This window comes from Pseudorca crassidens, chromosome 20, assembly GCF_039906515.1.
Source record: "Pseudorca crassidens isolate mPseCra1 chromosome 20, mPseCra1.hap1, whole genome shotgun sequence".
Taxonomy (NCBI): domain Eukaryota; kingdom Metazoa; phylum Chordata; class Mammalia; order Artiodactyla; family Delphinidae; genus Pseudorca; species Pseudorca crassidens.
This window is the reverse complement of record NC_090315.1, coordinates 31,580,230-31,600,817: the sequence shown is the minus strand read 5'-3', so window position 1 is coordinate 31,600,817 and position 20,588 is coordinate 31,580,230. Positions and strand designations below refer to the sequence as shown.

General features: G+C 35.2%; 1 protein-coding gene across 18 annotated transcripts in view; it reads right to left on the bottom strand.

The window, feature by feature from the left end:
* The window catches only part of CHD9 (chromodomain helicase DNA binding protein 9), a 244,095-nt gene that overhangs the window by 8,496 nt on the left and 215,011 nt on the right, over positions 1-20,588 (bottom strand). For 12 of the 18 annotated variants that reach the window (XM_067718619.1, XM_067718614.1, XM_067718613.1 and 9 more), the window contains 9 exons: positions 19,745-19,964; positions 16,910-17,112; positions 14,032-14,940; positions 12,923-13,086; positions 11,905-12,177; positions 10,999-11,167; positions 6,380-6,519; positions 5,849-6,070; positions 886-1,014 (listed from right to left, as the gene is read on the bottom strand). In XM_067718619.1, the coding sequence (XP_067574720.1) occupies positions 886-1,014; positions 5,849-6,070; positions 6,380-6,519; positions 10,999-11,167; positions 11,905-12,177; positions 12,923-13,086; positions 14,032-14,940; positions 16,910-17,112; positions 19,745-19,964 (2,429 nt within the window). The remainder of the gene's footprint in view (positions 1-885; positions 1,015-5,848; positions 6,071-6,379; positions 6,520-10,998; positions 11,168-11,904; positions 12,178-12,922; positions 13,087-14,031; positions 14,941-16,909; positions 17,113-19,744; positions 19,965-20,588) is intronic. The other 6 variants (XM_067718623.1, XM_067718628.1, XM_067718625.1 and 3 more) reach the window with 5 other exon arrangements.

Sequence of the window (20,588 nt, the reverse complement as noted above, 5' to 3'; positions counted from 1 at the left end):
TGTCAAAGCTATGAACTTACAAAAGGGTGCCACAAGTGTTCTATCATTTACTTTAGGAGGTAAAAGAGACATATACCAATCCAAACATAAAACAGACACAATTTGGGAAAACAAATGTTGAGCCACATTTGGTTCAGAAATAGACTTTGGAAAAACCTGACTGTTACCATTCATCAATCAATAAAGCAAGAAGGTAAACACAGGGATACTATTAGTGTATAAGGTACCTTTGTTTAAGACATTTTATTTCCATCTATCAGAAAATTATGTAATATGCCCATTTTGATAGAACGAGGCACTTAACAGCCAAATGATGGAAAATCACGTGATAAATATATAAATCTATAATGGCCATGATGAGAATAGTGTCCCCTTTTCAACAGAGTTTCTCGACTTTTGCACTACAGACATTTTGGACTGGTGTTGTAGGGTTTGGCCCCTGTGCTGCAGGAGGTGTAGCAGCATTCCGGGCCTCTATCCACTAGATGCCACTGGCATCCTTCCCCTGCTCACCACCTCCCCAACACCCACCTCCTTACTCCAAAGTTGTGACTACCGAAGATGTTTCCAGACGTTGCTAAACGTCCCCTGGAGGACAAAGTGCCCCCTTTTGAGAACCACTGACTTACATGTAGTGCTCTTGCTCAGGGCCACCGCTTAGGCACAGATAATGTAAACTAACTTGCTTATTTCATTCAACAGCTTAGACAAAGATGTGGGATTTGAAATTAGACTGCATAAAATTGTAGTCCATGTCTTTTCCCACAAATCTTCTACATTTAACCCAACCAGGTCTGTTAGAAAATACTGCATAATGAAGTAGTGTTCTAGAGATCTCTTAAGCAGTGAATCAACATGAAAAATTAACAACAAATATATAAATACCTTTCTGGCATTTCTTCTGTTAATCAGCTGAACACGTTCTTCTCCAGTGAGACTATTCACATCTAGTTTATTGGGGTTTCTGCAACGATGCCTTTTTTGCTTGGGTCTCCCCTCATGGAGCTGCATTCTCTAAAATACATGGACAAAGGAATGGCTTGAAAATCTAACTGTGCAACTAGTACAAAAAGGCTGATCCAAGAAATTTAGTCATATAAAATTGAAGATACGTTATAGATAAGATATATTAATACAGTTGACCCTTGAATAGCATGGGTCTGAAATGTGCAGGCTCACTCATATGTGGATTTTCTTCAATAAATACATACTACAGGACTACACGATCCATGGCTGACTGCACCCAGGGATGCGGAACTGAGGACACGGAGGGCTAACTGTAAAGTCATACTCAAATTTTTGGCTGTGGGGGTGGCATGCATCAGTACTTCTGACAACCATACTGTCCAAGGGTCAACTGTTTATATTATATATTGAAGATTTATATTATATCATATATATTCTGTCACATATCTTCAATATATCATATTAAAGAATTTACCCCATAGCTATATGTTAAAAATATTTAAGGTTTAAATATTTTTATATTTATTAATAAAAATGCTGAATAAGACAATGTTACATGAACCTTTTCCTCAAATTATATATTTGAAAAATTATTCAAGGCAATTATTAATAATGATCAGTATTATCTTTCTGTATGAAAGTAGGCTCCTGAAATGAGGAGGACATTGCTAGTTCTTTCCTTAAATGCCCTCAAAGATCACTGTATTTCTAGAGTGTTATTTGAAGGAGTTATCAATAATGCTGGAAGAGCTTCCTCTTTACATTTTCTCCTGATGAATTTCACGTGAAACATCAGATTTTCTCAGTGCTCTGATAGCATTTATATGTGTACTAGTGGCTTTCATTTCTCTTCATCTCACTAATAAACTTTCTTATCTCTTTTCACATAATCCTCACAATACTCAAAGATATTATTCTTTTCTAAAAAAATGTATTCATTTATTTTGGCTGCTCTGGGTCTTCATTGCAGCGTGCAGGCTCTAGAGTGCGCGGGTGGGCTGTACAGCACGCGGGCTCAGTAGCTGCGGTACGCAGGCTCTCTAGTTGCGGTATGTGGGATCTTAGTTCCCCGACCAGGGATCAAACGCGGGCCGCCCTGCGTTGGGAGCACAGAGTCTTCACCACTCGACCACCAGGGAAGTCCCCCAAAGATATTATTCTTATTTTACAAATGGGAATCAAGGCTCAGAGAAGATACCTTCCTCAAGGTCATGCAGCTAGCAGGTGGCAATAAAAACTCTATCAAACCATGCTGCTTACCTCTGTTAACAACTGTTAACAAAGTAAGGCTTGATGTCTGTAGTCATTTCTAAACAATTACAAATTCCAACAGACTAAAGCTCGAACTCTTCAGCATGGCATACCAGTCCCATCACAGCCTGGACTGAATTCATCTTTTCTATCCAATTACTATTACCCCACTCATTCCCTCACATACTCTGGAATATCAGACTAGTCACTGTTTTATGACTATATCCTTTTTAGACTCTCTTCATAATTGTTCTATAATGCCTAGAGTATCCTCCTCTTATCCTGCCTAGAATAAGTAGGCATTTGACCAGTATTAACCTGGTCAAATGCCTACTTATTCTTTTATCATCTACCAGTCATGTCAGCTCTATTTTCTATCTTTTCCCAGATACTCTGCTTGGGCAGAGTAATTATTCTTTTATCAGTTTCCATGGCAGTTTATACATACCACTGGTATAGTACATATACCACGTTATGATCATTTTGTTGTAGAGATACCACAGCAAAGTGTGAGATCCAATATACCATTAATGTAAAGTGCCCTTGGAAATCATACCAGTTGTTATCTTGTATTCTGTACTCCAACAAATGCTACTTATAACAATGTTTTAAAATCTTAATAATAAAGTTATATAAAAAATTAGGACAAAAGGTTTATTTGCAGGGAAAATGATGAACTCCTATAAGTTAAAAAAAAAAGTAATGAAGATTCCTTTGCAGTGGAAAGAGAAAGGTATGACAATCTTCAGAGACTAGAGTATAACTGCCATGAGGGCAAGAACTTTATATTGTTCACTGTTTTATCCTAAATCCCTTTAAATAGTAACTAGCACATAATAGTTGCTCAATAAAAATTTACTGACTGAATAAATGGTATTTTCTAACATGTTAATAAGTATAGGGTTAAACTAACAATTCTCATTATTTTTAGAATTGCAATACTCATTTTATGATTGCTCACCTTACTGACAACCCTTCCCCTCATAATTACAAGAGCTTTATTTGGTGCTTTTTTTTTAAATCAAAAGAATTAACAGAAAGTTTATTTGAGAATTTGTGGCATCTTTTGAAAAAATTAGGGATATGAAAGGCATTCAAAAGCTAAGACTGAGGCTCCCTATTTTAGACTACCAGGTTATCTCTTGAGGACGACAATAGCAATGTAAAATATTAAACTAAATATATATTACAGATACAAGTATATAAAAATATATATTACAGTCACATTCTAGGGACTGGCGCTTCTGTGGTTCTTTTGCATGAAAAAATAAGGTAATGAATTTTTTTGTTAATAAAATAACCATCACTTTACCTTTATATAGCACTTTTTAGTCTCCAAAAGACTTTCATTTTTAATTTTTTAAATCACTGACTCAGTAAATATTTACAAGGAGCTAGATACCATCCCCTGTAGCAGGACTTATGTGCTAAGTCCTGGGGATACAAGGTGAATAGGACAGCCCTTAAGAAGTTCATGGGGTAGGGGACGACTTCAATGGGTTATCCAATTAATCTTCATAATGGAAGCAGATAGAACAAACCCACTAACTTCATTGTATAGAGGATATGCCATTACTCTTTTACCTTCTAAAATATATAGAAACATCAAGGGAGACTGATACAAAATTTGGTACATCAGCATCTGACAGTAAAGCATTACAAACTTAAATAATAGATTTCTATGAGTAAGAAAGACATACGCCCATAAGGTAGTGAGTAGAAAGTATTTCAGAGGATAAGAAAAATGCATATTAATATATCTGTTCTCCTCTTTGACTAATATAAACCATGCATCTGACAAGAACCAGAAGGTGTATTCTTATGAGATCTTAAGTGTAGCAGTTTGAACAGTGGATTTAAGACTTATTAGCTGTGTGGCCTTGCACTATTTATTGGGTTGGTCAAAAGGTTCATTTGGTGTTTTCCATAAGATGGCTCTAGTAGCACTTAGTTGTCTTTAACTTCATTCGAAACAATTTCGTTAGACTGTATTGTGACAGCTGTCATATCAGCGTGCATTTAAAAAAAAACATCAAAATTGGTGAATTTTTGCGTAGCCATTTTAATACTGAAGGTGGAAGAAAAAAAGCAACATTTTCGGCATATTAAGCTTTATTATTTCAAGAAAGGTAAAAACACAACCGAAACACAAAAACATATTTGTGCAGTATATGGAGAAAGGGCTGTGAGTGATCGAACGTGTCAAAAGTGGTTTGCAAAGTTTCGTGCCGGAGATTTCTCGCTGGATGGTGCTCCATGGTCGGGTTGAGCAGTTGAAATTGATAGTGATCAAATTGAGACATTAACTGAGAACAATCAACATTATACCACGCGGGAGACAGCGGACATACTCAAAATATCCAAATCAAGTGTTGAAAATCATTTACACCAGCTTGGTTACGTGAATCGCTTTGATGTTTGGGTTCCACGTAAGTTAAGCAGAAAAAACCCTTCTTGATCGTATTTCCGCATGTGATTCTCTACTTAAACGTAATGAAAACGTTCCGTTTTTAAAACAAATTGTGACAGGAGATGAAAAATGGATACTGTACAACAATGTGGAACAGAAGAGATCGTAGGGCAAGCGAAATGAACCACCACTAACCACACCAAAGGCTGGTCTTCATCCAAAGAAGGTGATGCTGTGTATATGGTGGGATTGGAAGGGAGTCCTCTATTATGAGCTCCTTCTGGAAAACCAAACGATTAATTCCAACAAGTACTGCTCCCAGTTAGACCAACTGAAAGCAGCACTCAATGAAAAGTGTTCGGAATTAGTCAACAGAAAGCACATAATCTTCCATCAGGATAACGCAAGACCGCATGTTTCTTTGATGACCAGGCAAAAACTGTTGCAGCTTGGCTGGGAAGTTCTGATTCATCCACCATATTCACCAGACATTGCATCTTCAGATTGCCATTTATTTTGGTCTTTACAAAATTCTCTTAATGGAAAAAATTTCAATTCCTTGGAAGACTATAAAAGGCACCTGGAAGAGTTCTTTGCTCAACAAGATAAAAAGTTTTGGGAAGATGGAATTATGAAGTTGCCTGAAAAATGGCAGAAGGTAGTGGAACAAAATGGTGAATATGTTGTTAAATAAAGTTCTTGGTGAAAATGAAAAATGTGTCTTTTATTTTTACTTAAAAACCGAAGGCACTTTTTGGCCAACCCAATATTTAAAATTTCAGTATTTCCATTTCTTTATAAAGTTATAATGATGCCATTCTGATAAAGTTAGGGGGTGTTAAATTAGGTAATCCATGCTAAGTATAAAGCCAAGCACACAGCTAAGTCTCAATAAATGTTTACTATTATTATTTTTATTATTTTAAAACAAACTATTTGTGGGAAAAGATTGCAAGTTTTGTAACTTTACAATATTCATTGGGTCTATGATAGTACTCTGTATATGAGAGGTGATTTTTATTACTTAAACACCTATTGAATGCAGAATGGAAAAATGGAAAATGATATTGTATTGTATCGAAAGATAGTCATTATTTTTTTCTGCTAATTTTCCTAAATCTTGGGCAGAACACATAAGTGGGTGAGAATTTATGCTTCATCATTATAGGTGTGACCAATCATAGAAGTAAAATATACCAAGTTTTATAAGGCATCACCTACAGGAATAAAAGCTCCTAAATCTTCCACATAACCTGGGTGCTCCTTAAGCCATTTTTCCAAATCCTTTCTCTTCGGCGCATCATCGCCTGCAAGTCTTGTCCCATCTTTAAGATTAATAACTGGAACGGGACTTTCTGTATCAGGAATTCCTTGAGGTTGAGTATAGGATAGTGCTGGATTTATCCCTGTAGAAATCTGTGAGGTGGTTAAGCCTAAAGTAACCTGTAGAAAAACATCAAATGACAATTTTATTTCCATGCTTTAGCATTCTGATTTTGGTCCAATGAAGCAATTCTTTTTGAAGAGGAAAAAAAAAGTTGTTTAAAGGTCAGCTAAATCTTTCAAATTTAAAATTTTCATGAATCTTAGCCAGTGCTGGATTCTAATGAGATACAATCTAAAGCTATATACTCCTAATTTTCTAATTATCTTTATTATTCTACAAAACATTCACAAACAGCAATATGTATATTTACTAGAATTGAATTTTGGACTCAAGGATCAGTAGTTTTTAAGCATTACTTTACTTACATGATTAGGTGGTTTATTTCTGTTGAAAAAGAGGATGTCAACACCTTCTACATTCTTCCTCCTTCCCCGCCTTTTTTTGACTACAGGCTGGTTGTCTAATAAAACTCCATTGGCACCAAGGGTTGATTGAATGGGAGTACCTAACAAATTAAAAATGCAAAAGAGTGATAAAAAATCTAGTTCTTAAATTAAACGTAATTACTTTTCTAAATACATAGACATTTTGCGGGGGTTGGGGAGGGATGGAGTGGGAGTTTGAGATTAGCAGATACAAACTATTATATAGAGAATGGATAAACAACAAGGTCCTACTGTATAGCACAGGGAACTATATTCAGTATGCTGTGATAAACCATAATGGAAAAGAATATGAAAAAGAATGTATATATATGTATAACTGAATCACTTTGTTGTATAGCAGAAATTAATATAACATTGTAAATTAACTATACTCCAATAAAATAGAATAAAATAATTAATGCTTGTAATGATACTCATGATCAAAGAAAAAGTTTATTTAAAAAAATACATAGAAATTTAGTTCTTATTTTACAAGCAGTCAGACAAAATCAAGCAATTCTTGGATTAAAAATACCACCTCATTTCTCATTTAAAAACCAGGAGAATTGTAATCTAGGTCTCTTTCAAGTTTTGACTTGTCTCCTCAAATTTTTCCCCTGGATAGTCACACATCTTTTCTTTTGTCCCCTTTTCGAGGAAGAACCATGCCTTTCTCATGTACAAGACAAACCTTTCCCCCTTTTTTGAACCCATTAATCCCTACTTTTTCTAAAAGTTTGTTTTATCATTTATCTTTGTTTTTTTGTGCCAAAATATCTTACTCTACATTAGATTCTTATCAACTTAAAAACATGGCCCAACTCAAATAAAAAATAAACTTCTTGCGGCTTTTTCATAACTTTCAAAACTTTTGAAAAGTTGGTTGCTATTATGCTCCCCTTTCTCATGACAACCTCACTCCTCAATTCCCACAGTCCACTCCTGCCCCAGCCTATTTAAGGTATTTTCTTTAAGACCACCACTGTTTCTTGCCAAATTAAACTGACCCTTCTCACTCTTCATTTCAGTAGGCACTCACTAAAAAATGTTTGTAAGAGGTATGAATGAAACAGTACCACGCATTCATTTTTTTCCTAATAAATAAATACACATTTATCAAACAGCTAGGTACAAAGCACTATGATGATTCAAAGGTAAGACACAGTTCCTGTCCTTAAAGAGTACGTAATCTAGAACACTCTTATAAAAGAAAATATTAATAATGAGATGTTTGCTTAAAATGGTTCACAGTTTGTAGCGAGAAATGCATTTTCAATCATTCAAGGAGAATTTTTGACCAAGTCCTGTGTGTCCCTAAAAGACATTTCCCTTTGGTTGGCTGTGTAATCTTATGGAAATCACTCTCCTCACATCTCAGTTACAAAAAATACCTTAATTCATAATTAGTAAGGAATAACTAATTACAATGAGTAAAAATTATTTTTGCATATGAAAGCACTGAGGAATGTGACATAACATTATTAAAAAAGAACAGCTTTCATTATTTCATTAAAATCAGATTAACAAAATATTATGAATATTTGAAAATACTTTCACTATAGTACATTTTAACTGTAATAATAGAATAACTTTCCTAAAATATTACTTTTAAAAGTACTATTCTGTTTTATAAGAACTTCTCATGGCTTCCTATTCTAGTATGAATGAAATGCCTTACATCAAGCCTCATTCCTGCCTGACCACCAACCCAATCCCCTCCCCAGCTCACTTTTTGATGCTGCCCATAATCTAGATTTACCTTTGCTAAGCAGTCTCTGACCTTATACAAATATCTCTCCAGTAAGAATTTAAACAGTAGCTAGGTCAGTCTTATCCTAAAACCATACAATTTTCCCAACATCAAGTCTCTGGTTCACGCTATTCCCTGACTCTCTCTCAATGTCATTTTCCAGAAAAACCATTATCTAATCTTCCTCTTATAAATTCTGTTCAATTCTGCCTCTTCCACAGGACTCTGCCTAAGTCTCTAGACAGCAGTGACTTCTCTCTTTTCCAATATTTATTAACTATAATGCTGTGTAGCAAGATATATTATCTTGTTTTTAACGTATTGTCTAATATTTTAACATGTGGGTCTAGTCTACCAAGCAACTGAAAGGCAGAGACTGTCTTAAGTTTCTTTCACTTTCCCTTTACTGCTATCCCAGTGCTATATAAAAAGAAAAGTACTTAATACAATTATCTATGGAAAAACATTAGTATAACACACCAAATTATGTATTTATAAAGAAATCCTACTTGATCATTTGTAAACATACCCGATTTGGCAAATTATATACTCCCTTGACTTCTTTCATTTTTTAAATCAACAACAAACCCAGCTACCTTGACTTCTTTTTGAGAGTGATTTTAATAAACATTACTGATTTATTTTAACCTAGAATCCAAAATGGAAAATTTAACCTAGTCTACTCTATAAAGCCTGTGTTGTCTTTATCTTAGATTTGTAATTACAACAATATTAAAAATACCTTCTTTCTATTGAATGCCTACTAGGTGCCATATTCTGGACTAGGTTTTACAAATGTTTTCTTAAATTACCAAAAACAAAACAAACAAAACACAGAGGTATTAAGCCCATTTTATAAATGTGATCAGAAACATTATGTCTCAGGCCCAATGTCACAACAGTGTTAAATGACAGAATTCAAATCCAGGCTGTTTGGCTCTACCATCTTTTGTGTACTATTCCAGGTGATTTCTGGAATAGGCTCTTTAGTTTTGTCCTCTTATAATTTATGCTATTTTACTGTCCTTCATTAATTAATTTACATTATATGACGTATCTTCACTCAAAGCTTTTAGATAAAATTCGGGGGTGCCCATACAAACATAAAAAGGGCTTAATATGAAGAATTATAATACCAGTTGTTGAGCTTCTAATTCTAAAACCTAATTTTAACATCTGTTTAGCATCTAATTATGTGCCAATTTCCATACTAGTCACTTTACATATATTATTTAATCCACCTAACAATGCTACCTCTCCGTTGACCCCAACTCCTCACTTCGCGAACAAGAAAAGGTTAAAAAATGTTAGCAGGTTTCCTAAGAGTCATGTAGGAAGACAGAGCTAGATTTCACATTTACAGGGACTTCTCTGGTGGTCCAGTGGTTAAGACTCGGATCTCCCAATGCAGGGGGCAAGGGATCAATCCCCCACTGGGGAACTAAGATCCCACATGCCACATGGCACGGCCAAAAACAAAAACAGATTTCACATTTGCAATTATCAAGATGGATGAGATACAATTCTAAGATAATTCTATCTAGTTTTAATGTTTTTGAGGCTTTTTAATATTTGGTATAGGTGCAAATTAGTGTTATAATTACTATTGATACTATTAAAACAGTATTATTTACCAAAGAATTACTTATAGGCAAAGACTGTAAAATCTTCAGCTGCAATAGCAGTAAAATGTTCAGATGATAGATGTATCAATCCAACTTTATAGAGTTACGGACTTATCAAGGTACAAGCAGTGGTATTATTAAACCCACTTAGGTTGGGCAAAAAAGCCCAGAGCTTATCTTCCCCATCTCTTCCCATTTTCTCACGAAAAAAAGAGCTCCTTGCCATTGTAAATCACAATTTGGGGGATTTATACTTCAGTAAGAGAACTGTGGCTCATTCATACGTGTCTGAAAGTCCAGTAATTGGAGACTTACACTGAATGGTTAATGAAACCATAAGAGACAAAAGTAAGTCTGATGACTCTAATTTATAATTTAATTATAATTTATAATTAGAAAGCGGTAAGAGCAGCAACTGGAAACAGCAATCAATTTAACACCTATAATAAAGCACTATTTTCCCAAACTTCAGCAATTCCACACATTGTACACAGGCACAGGAGTTCTGAAATGTTTACAAGTTATTGTATGGCAAACGAATTTAGTAGAATACTGAAATAGAGTCCTTAGCCTTATGTATATGGAGGTATAAAGGAAATTCCAGTCACTTACCTGCTTTTAATTGAAAAGTTACATTTTTTACAATTAGTATGCTGTGGTCCATACATTTTAAGACTCAGCTGCTCTTAACTAGAATTATCAGTTCTTGACAGCATACTTTAAGAGGGACACAGAAAGAATTAAAGTACAACTAGATACATCAACAAAATAAAAAAACTGCTTATGGATGGATTCCTCAGTGCCTAGAGAGCACAGAACACAGGGCACCAGTTCAGTATTCAATAAATACTTGTTGATTCAAATAGTCAAAAGGTTAGTAAAAAATATCGTCCCAAGGGGAGATATGATCATTGTTTTCTGAATGTTAAGATTATCATGCAGACATAGGACTAGGTTAATTCTCTGAGGCCTTTGAAGACAGAACTTCAGTCACTGAGAAGAACCAATTGCAGGCAAAGTTTGCTTCCAAATAAGAAGAAATTTTGTGATAATTAGAGCTTTCTAATAATAGGAGGGCTGTTTAAAGTAGTAACAATCTGGTTCTCGTAAGTATCCTATGAATAAGTAAAAAAGGATTTGCAAATGATTTTGCATGCTGAGGCAATGATTACTAGTATATTCACCTGATATTGGCATGGATTTTGGAAAACTGGCGAGGCTGGTCTCTGACGCACCTTGAAGGTCCCGAAGTCGAGTGAGGTACTGCTGCTGCCCTAGAGCACCATCTTCACTGTCCAATGGCCTTCTCTGAGCAAGCCCTTGCTTCTGAAATGTCAACTTCAAACCACCTTCCTGTTAAACAAACACCATTAATAAGAAAGAAATGATTAAAAAAAAACTCGTAGTATATTGAGAGAAATCTTTTACTTAGAAAAAGTGAGGTTAAAAACCCTGAAAAGTTAATCATGTTCTCTTATTCATACATCAATTGGAGAAAAACATTTAATCAATTTCTATAATGAATATTAAAATTTCTATCTTAAATGAAAAACATCCAGGTATTACATATACTTTTCTGAGCAAAACAGAGCTTTTCATGTGACTAGCACATTGTAACCCTTTCAGCTTCTGAACTATGTCTCTGTGTACACTATTCACATGACATATTAGAAGATATTACCCATGTTTTAGACACTGAGTAATCAATTTAGCTTCAAAAATCATACTGAACAATAAAATGTTACTGATAACAGGGCATGCTAAATGTTTAAAACAGGAAGTGCACTGACATACCATGTGAATACTATATAAAAGAACCAAACAATAAGAAATTGTCAGACTGTTTAAGAAAGGATCTTGATCTGCAGAAGGACTATTTTTAGAAGTATAGGTAGAAAAACATATTTAATGATGATTCCTCTAGTAGAATATTCAAGTTTAATAACCTGGATATCTAAAAGAAAACAATCCAAATGCCAGAAAACAAGTATGTGAGGGAAGTAAGAGTAAGAGCAGGCAGCCATTTGCAGGAAAAGCATGCTGCACACCGCAATCGCAATCAGGTCCTAGGGCAATAAAAATAAACATACGTCTTTGATTTTCACTGTAAACTCCTTTTCTCGTACATGCTTCTTCACCTTTGACATCTGTGTTGACTGATCGTGTTCTTCTTTAACGCCAGCACCTGCAGGAGTGGGCACGCTGGGCTCACTATATTCTGTAGCTGCGCCAGAGCTGTCCAGCAGCTTTGTGGTATAGAAAGAAGCCACTGCATTGGCATCATAACTTCTTCTAGCTGAAGGCCACTTCCCTTTCAGGACTGTTTGACAAATACTGTCCAACCGGTTGATCATCACACGGTCCTGGAAAAGCATGAACATCAAAGGATAATTTTAATAACTGAGTCAGAACTTTGGGGATCACAGCCTTGATGGATTTAACCCTGGTACAACATATGTGTATTTGGTATGCATACATATTCTCACATACATTTACAATTCTATACAAATTCCCATTGGTGACATTAGAAAATATTATACTATAAAGATATTTTTCTGTTCTTTTGTTTTTATAAGAGTAACACAGGTTCCTTGTACAAAGTTCAAACAACTCAGAAGTATACATAAGAGTAAAGAGTTCTCTCCTCTCCCATTTATTTCCCAACCTCACTCCTAAAGGTAAGTACTCTTCTACTAGCCTAGTCACATACTGGAAGAAGAACTGTCTTAATCCAATCTGAACTTCCACCACTATATGTACATGTACTTAAATGAACCTTTTTTCTAGGTCACAACTGGCTTGGTAAATTTCTTCAAGAAGACCCACTTAAAAGCACTTAATTCATAAAGTAGCACCTGAATACTAACTTGTATGTGAACATAAGCATTCATTATCTTTTCTTCTAAATATTCTAGGGTTATATTGAGAAACACATACATTTAAGTAGACCTAATTTACTTGATAGTAATATTTGATACTTTTAATGCTAACACCAAAATGTCATTCTACATATAAGTGACTTTTTTTTACTACATAATATCTATCATTAAAGAAATATAGAAAAATACTCAAAAAATGACCTATTCCAGCAAGAAATTACTCATTTACCTTTGGCCAGTACGAAGCTGCCAGCATGTATCCACCTTGCAGGATGTAAGCAGACTCTGGGGTCCCGTTGTTCATCTGGAAACTATCCTGGGTCTCATCCTGGGTAGTGCTCAGTGATGCAACGCTTTCTTCATCATAGGCTTTCACGTGAGGGGTACCTTCTGCTAAGAATAATCATAACCAATTATAACTGTTTTAAAAAGACTGCATAACACAATTTTACATATACTTTTCAAATCCTATATAATTATTCAGATATATTTGAAAATGAAAAGTTAGAAGTAAAAAAAAATTCACCTAGAATACAATAAAGTACTCATTATTTTTAAAATTGAAATAAAAGCACAATAAGTGGCATAAAGGAGTTTGAGGAGAAAAAGGTTAACAAAACATCCCTTTCTGCATGAAAATTTGAACCATGGTTAACACTCTAGGTCTGTTTCCCTGGAAATACATAAACTCCTGATTGGTAAACTGTATCTGGACTGGGAGGACACAAATATTGCTGGGGAGGCTATCATTCTCTAAAGAGGGGGCTCTCATAATTGGGCATGTCCCTTGTGGTAACCCTGAAAGTCATGCTTCTGGAGTTGTTACAGGAGATTCTCACTCTTGTGGGTATCACAGTGGCTCCTGTGTCCACTTGATGTTGACTCATTTCCTGAGCTGTTAGACCGCTATAAGGACACCCGCAGAAGAGGACCACCTAACACTACCGACAGGCTGAAGTTCCTATGCTAGATCTTTCTAAGTAGGGCCAAGTAGGGCCTATGATACTCTTGTAAGTCGGACTGGTGGCTGTTATAAAATATTACCTTTATTTGTTCACTGATCAACTTGTTCCAGGCAAGATGTAATACTAAATTTAAGGCAATCACAAAGTAATAAAATTACTGTGCCAAGTCGCTAATCCGGTTTGACTAACCAATTTTGCAATGTGAATACTGAATACGGAGTAAGAACCAGGAATTTAGTTGCGTTTTCAGTAGTCCTTCTCTAAGAAAATCTGTACACATAAAATTTAAATATGCTTAAGTGATCCAAATCAATTCTTTTCATTTTCATGTGAAATGCTGTCTTAAAATAGAAAAAGCACTTTATGCATATACCTCGCTTTTGGACTTCCTCTTCTTCACTGTCACTTTCTTCTGATGAAGATGAGGAGGAGGATGAGGAAGAGGAGGACGAGGATGAGGATGAAGATGATGCTGAAGAACAAGAGGAGGAAGAAGAAGAGCTAGAGCCTGATCGAGAGTGGGAACAAGAAGAAGAGGAAGACGAAGAAGAAGATGATCTGGAAGAACAGGACGATCTCTCAGAATCAGAGTCAGAATCAGAACTAGACTCTGATCCTCTTTTGTGGACTCGCTGCTTCTTAGAAGCTGGGTTTGGAGTTAGAGGCTCTGTTCTGGCTGCAACCATGCGTCTGTCTGTTTCACCTTTTCCACCAGATTTCTGGTCTCCAGTAGCCTGTGGTAAAACACCATTCTTTGGACTTACAGGCTCAGACTTTATTAGTGTCCTGGTTTCCTCAGAAGTCATAGATTCTTCTTCAGAAAACTGAGGCTCCTCTTTAAGGTTTTCACTTTTAACTTTCACATCCTCTAGAATAATACCTTTAGGATCTAGGAGCCTAGGTAGAGAGGTAAGAGGAGAAGCAGAAAGTGCTACTTGATATTGCTGTAAAAGTGGGGTAGAAGTCCTTGAATGAGCCATCTTACTTTGACTGTAGTTCCTTTGAGCTGCCATAAATGAGAGTTCAGGATCACGAAGAATGTGATAGTCTGTTCGGCTCACCCCGTGTTTAGCAGCTCCAATGAGCAAGTCCCTATCATGAGGGCCACACTCCCACCAGACTGGTAAGTCTGGATTTGGATGGCAAAGCTTCAAGCGCTCAAACAACTGTGGATGTCGGAGGGCCTGTTCCCTTACTTTCCTTAGAAGTTCAATGCGATATAAAGTCCTAGAAGCACGTTCTTCTGTGATTGGCTGGATAAAAATATTTGGATCCACCAATTCTACATTGAAACAAGAACAAACATATTACACTCAAAGATACTTCATTATATTATAACAAATAAAGCAACTTCTAAAATGCACCTCTACTCAATATCATTGTATACTTTCCAGAATTTCTTTTTAACGTTTTTAAATGAGGAGAAATATAAATTTTAGAAAGAAGTACTAAAAATCATGTAACATATAACACTGGATCTACAGAAAGTTAAGTAAAATATTAAAGTTATTTTGGAGGTGTGTTAATGTAACTAGGAAGTTACTTTTAAGAAATTCCCTATGAGCTAATGTCATACTATTATGTGTTTTAAAGAGAAAAGCACTCAAATTCATTTATAAATACAAATTAAATCTGTTAAATTAACACCCCATAAGCAAACCTAAGTCCACATATCCTTAACTGCACCGAGGTAACTCAGGGCATTACAGTGAACTCACAGGGACAACAAAGGCTTTCTTAAAATTTGATGGAAACATGGGAATAATTGTCAAACAGTGTATGAACTACCAGCCTGAGATAGTTCAGTTTTAACATCAGACCATACTCTGTTCCTTTTGATGAGGTCTTATCTTTGTGAGCAGAGATACTGGCAGTTGAGAAGTACTCAAAAAGAGATAGAGGCTTGTTGAAATAATGTAGAGACCACCTGAAGGAGTTACTAATGGCCAAATGTGGAACAATTTGAACATCAAAATGAATTCTGATAGTACTGGATTATAACCTACAGAATAAAAAATAAATACCCACATGAAAAAATACTAATATGAATAAATAATTAAGTAGACTAGGGAGAAGGAACAGCTTTTCCTTGCAGGAGAACTGCATAGTAAAAACTGTTGCAGACAAGATCTACTGATGGTTACTGAAATCAATGGGTGAAAGTTTGAGTAGAACAGGATCTGTGTTGTCTCAAAGTATCTTCTTAAGATATCTGTTAACTACAGGGGAGAAGATAACCATTTTACACTGGAAAAATGCAGCATAAACTAGCTAATCCAAAGAATCAAGGGCAACATCATCAGTAATAAGACATAATGACATCATGAACCCCTTGACATTACGTTCCAAGAAAGACACAACATCATTTCTGAGGTATTCTTGCAAAAAAAGGCATAACCTCAATCCAATTGTGTGAAAACACAAGACAAATCCAAATTGAGGGGTTTATGGCAAAACTGATCAAAGGTATCAAGGTCATTAAAGAAAACAACAACTACAACAACAACCCCAAAACTGAGGAACTGTTACAGACTGCAGGAGGCTAAGGAGAAAGAACACCAAATACAATGTGGGCTCCTGGAATAGAAAAGGACATCAGTAGAAAAACTAGTAAGATTTGAATAGGTATTTAGTATGGTATTGTACTGATTGGGCTAATAATTATACTATAACTATAGTCATGTAAGATTTTAACATTAGGGAAGAGTGAGGGATATATGGAAAATCCCTACATGGGCTTCAAAAACAATAAATTCACCCCAGAATAGTCCCTTAGCTGAGCATTAGCAGCTCTGATTGTTTTCGTTTCGTTTTGTTTTTTTGAAGGCCCTGGGTGTTTTTTTCCTACTAAAACTCTTTAAAATGTCTTTTGAGTGGAGGCCTCACTTCTTGCAAAATTACTTGTGTAAATAAGCCCTCTAAGCACAGTTCCTATAAGATGGACTAAAAACACACGTTAGTTCTGTTTACCAAAAGCTATCCTTTATCTTCCACCTCCCACAATCATAAATCTAAATCTAATAAAAACACTATTTTCTCAAAATTAAATGTGTACCTTTATTCTCTTTAGATCTCATTTCAATAGTAGAATTAAGGAGTAAAGGATCTTTGAGCAGAGTTTATTTACAATTCAGAAAAACTGGTGAAATGTTGAATTAGACAGTACTAAAATAAACTAGCTGGAAATTTCTGAATTTTACTAATTTTGCTTCTTTGATTGAAACGAGGAAAAAAAGAAATTTTATACATACCATCTTTGGAAGGAAGACGACAAACCCTCCGACACATAGACATGAATGCATACAAATATTTCTCCAAACTATCATCAGTTTTCTTATGTAGCCTAGCCATAGCTCTAAATTTTGTCCAATCAAATTGGCCTCTGTCAGGATCAAACACCACTCCAAATGTAGATACAACTCTATAAAAGTCAGCTTCTTCTCTTCTTGTCCATCTATTTTGAATAGATTAAAGAAAAAGTCACATTTCTCACGGAAGTAAATAAATATTAATGCAAAATACAATGACTATAATAAAAATTTAAAACCATTTCAAGTACCTAACACTTTAAAGGATTAAATCCAGGGCTATTTCCTTAGAAATAGATTTTAAAATGCCAGCTGACTCATCTATCCAACTGTGCTTCTTTTCCTTCAGACAATAATAGTTTTTTGCATACTTACTGTGCAAAAAAATATGCATGGGATACAAGATTGTATAGGATATGACGACCCTCCCTTTGGGAAAAAGATAAAACATTTCAAACATATTTACAGTATAAGGTAGCATTTTACAGTTGTATGTATTATAGAAACCATGAATTTTAGGACAGCACAGAAGATGGAAGGATCTGTTCAAACTTGAGTGATGAAGAAAGGCATCACAGAGTAAGTGGCATTTAAGATGGAACACGGTTAAGATTAAGGGAGGGAACTAGAAAGAGGGCACAGAATAAGCAAAGTAGGAAGTAATTTACATTTTAAGGGGATGATGACTATTCCAGATTGAAAAGGAGAAGGCTCATATTGGGGACAGAGAAAGATAGGCTTGGGGTCAGTTTATAAAACACTCTAAATGTCTGGCTAAAAATAGTCTCTATTCAGTTGCAAGTTCCTGAAGATACTTTAAGAGGGTAATATCCTCACACACCATAGATCTCCAAACACAGTAGAATCTTTTCCCTGGTTAACAATCACAAGTTTGTTGTGTAATGAGAAAAAGCATATGAGAAAGACCTTTGAAAAACATTAACAGGCCATTTTTATCATGATGATACATTAAGAAGGTTAATGATGATGTAAAAATAGTCATTCTGGGAAACCAACCAATCAAGTCATATGAACCCTGTACCTGAGTGATAAAGTAGGAATGGAAAAGAAAGGATAAATTCAAGGATTACATAGGACACAAAAAAATATGACACCTACCTTCAAAGAATTTACAAGTTAGAAAGGTAAGACATGGAAAGGAAAAGATGAATGCCATTACAGTATCTTTTATTATTTTGAAAATGACTAGTTTTATTTAGATAAGTGCTATATGAGTGCAGAAAGCAGGGAGAATACTGTGAGCTAGTCTGGTTGAGAAAAAAACTAATAGAGGAGATAGAACATGTGTTGAACTCTGAAGGAGTAGTAGGGCAAGGTATGGACTAAAAAGTAGGAAGAAGGGTGTTCTGGGTGATAGCAACAACTTAAGTAGAATACTGAGTCAAGACTCAGTGGGGCATTCAGGCAGAGGGAATAGCAGAGAATAAAATTAGTAATGCATGCTGAGGCCTAAATTGAAGAGACTCGAATTAATTAAGAAGTTAGACTTTATCCCTATACTAAATAAAGAGCCATTGAATATCATGATAAAACTAGTACTTTAGGAAGATTATCCAGATCTGCCAGAGCAAGGGAAAATGTATGCAGTAGATTAAAGATGGTCACAGTCTTTGCCACAGTTCGCTTTGAGAGATGCAACCTATTTTCCTTTCCCTTAAATTCTGGTTGGCCCTGTGATTTTTTTTGACCAACAGTAGGTGGCAGAAGTGACACTCTGTAACTGCAGAGGCTGGGTCTTAAGAAATCTGCAGCTTCTGCCTTTGCCACTTGGAATGCTCCCTCTTAGAATCTGAGCTCCCAGCTGGCAGTCAACACCAACTGCCAACCATGTGAGTGAGGCCATTATGGACCTTCCAGCCCTCACCTCCCTCCAGCCAACACCATGGGAAGCAGAAGAACCATCTGGTCAACCCACAGAATAGTGACAAACAAAAAACTGATGTTGTTTTTACGTCACTACGTTTTGGGGTGGGTTGTTATGCAACGATAGATAACTGAAACAGTAAATTTACATAGGTAGGAGTATTTGAAGATTACGTCTAGGATAGCTAAAATCTTAAGTGTCAGACTAAATTCTGGTTACAATGAATGTGTTGCAAATGAAACAAAGGAACAATGATTTATCTTTCAGAAAAAAATTCAAAGATCCAGGTTTAATAAGGACGCCAGGTTATTGTTAAACTTTCTTATTCTTTTCCATATATTCTATCCTTTTTAAGAAGTTAAAGCTTTTGGGATGAGAGAAGTTTGCTTGTCTTCCTAACAAGCCTCTTGAAGAAGTTCTACTACTATTTGTTCCCCTTTGACATCAGTAGTTTTAAGGGTTCATCCTCTGTAAAAAGCATAGATGAACTTCTCTTCCATACATTCTTATATTTCATTAATGTCATCATGTAAAGTAAGATACAGTGGAATTTATTTCATATAATTTAAACATACGTTTCATTGATAATTTAATTCTTGAGTTTGCACCTTCATTTTTCCCCATACCTCACTGTTCATAAACATGACAAAAGAATGATTAAATATAAAGTATGGACTAATAACTATAAAATGCAATAATCTGTATTAGCTTAACCATATTTGTGTGTACATATATTTATATACATGTGTAGGTATGCATAAAGCATTTTGCTTTGACCAACTTCTCTACCTACATACGTTTTTCACAACGTGAGATAATCGTACCCTAACAGACTTCAGAATGAACACTATATTTAGATACTATATATTAAAAATTTAGTGCTATTGTCTTACCTCTGCTGTCTTTCTATCTTGGCTGCCATTTTAGGATTAAGAGTGGCTTCTTCATAAAGAGGCTGCATAACACTGGCAGGCACTGAGAAAGTAGGTTGTATCTGCTGGATTTGTCTGTTTTTATTAGTACGCTGATATGCAGTGATGAGACGCCTCAAACGTGTGGTTAAAGCTGACTGAGTAGGCCAATAAATTTTATCACCCTCCATCAGTTGACCATCTACATTTAAAGAAACTCATGTCAATTAAAAAAAAAAAACTAAAACCCAAAAACTAAACAGATACTGTCATGAAGTTCACAAAAGCAGCAAAATTTCCCTACTTAAAATTTTTTCTTCCAATCTGATTATATGAAAAACAAAAACAAAACAAACCTCTCAAAAAAGTTTTAACTATAGCTCTAAAAATTACAACAAACTTTAAGAGCAAGCTCAAAGAGTAGGTCACGGTGGAATAAAGAACTACAATGTTATATATTTAAAGAGAACTTCATCTGCACAGAAAATACAACTCTTGCATTTCCAGGTCTAATATATCTTACTGGAAGGCAAATACTCAATGCCTTAACTTAAATAAATTAAAAGTCCAACTGAAATCCATTGAGAAGTTGAACACTATAAACTCTTCAAATTAAAGCTTTCTGTATTAAGTTTATCTCAATTTAATTAGAATGAAACAGGTAAAAAGTCATCAGGGAAGAACATATATTTTAAAAAATTCAATATGACAATGTTATAACTTTTAAGTTTTCATTCACCTAATAAAAGTGCAAGATCTAACTCTCTATTTCTACAGTGTAATATAACCATATATACCATAATCAAGTGGTAATCATTCATGCGAA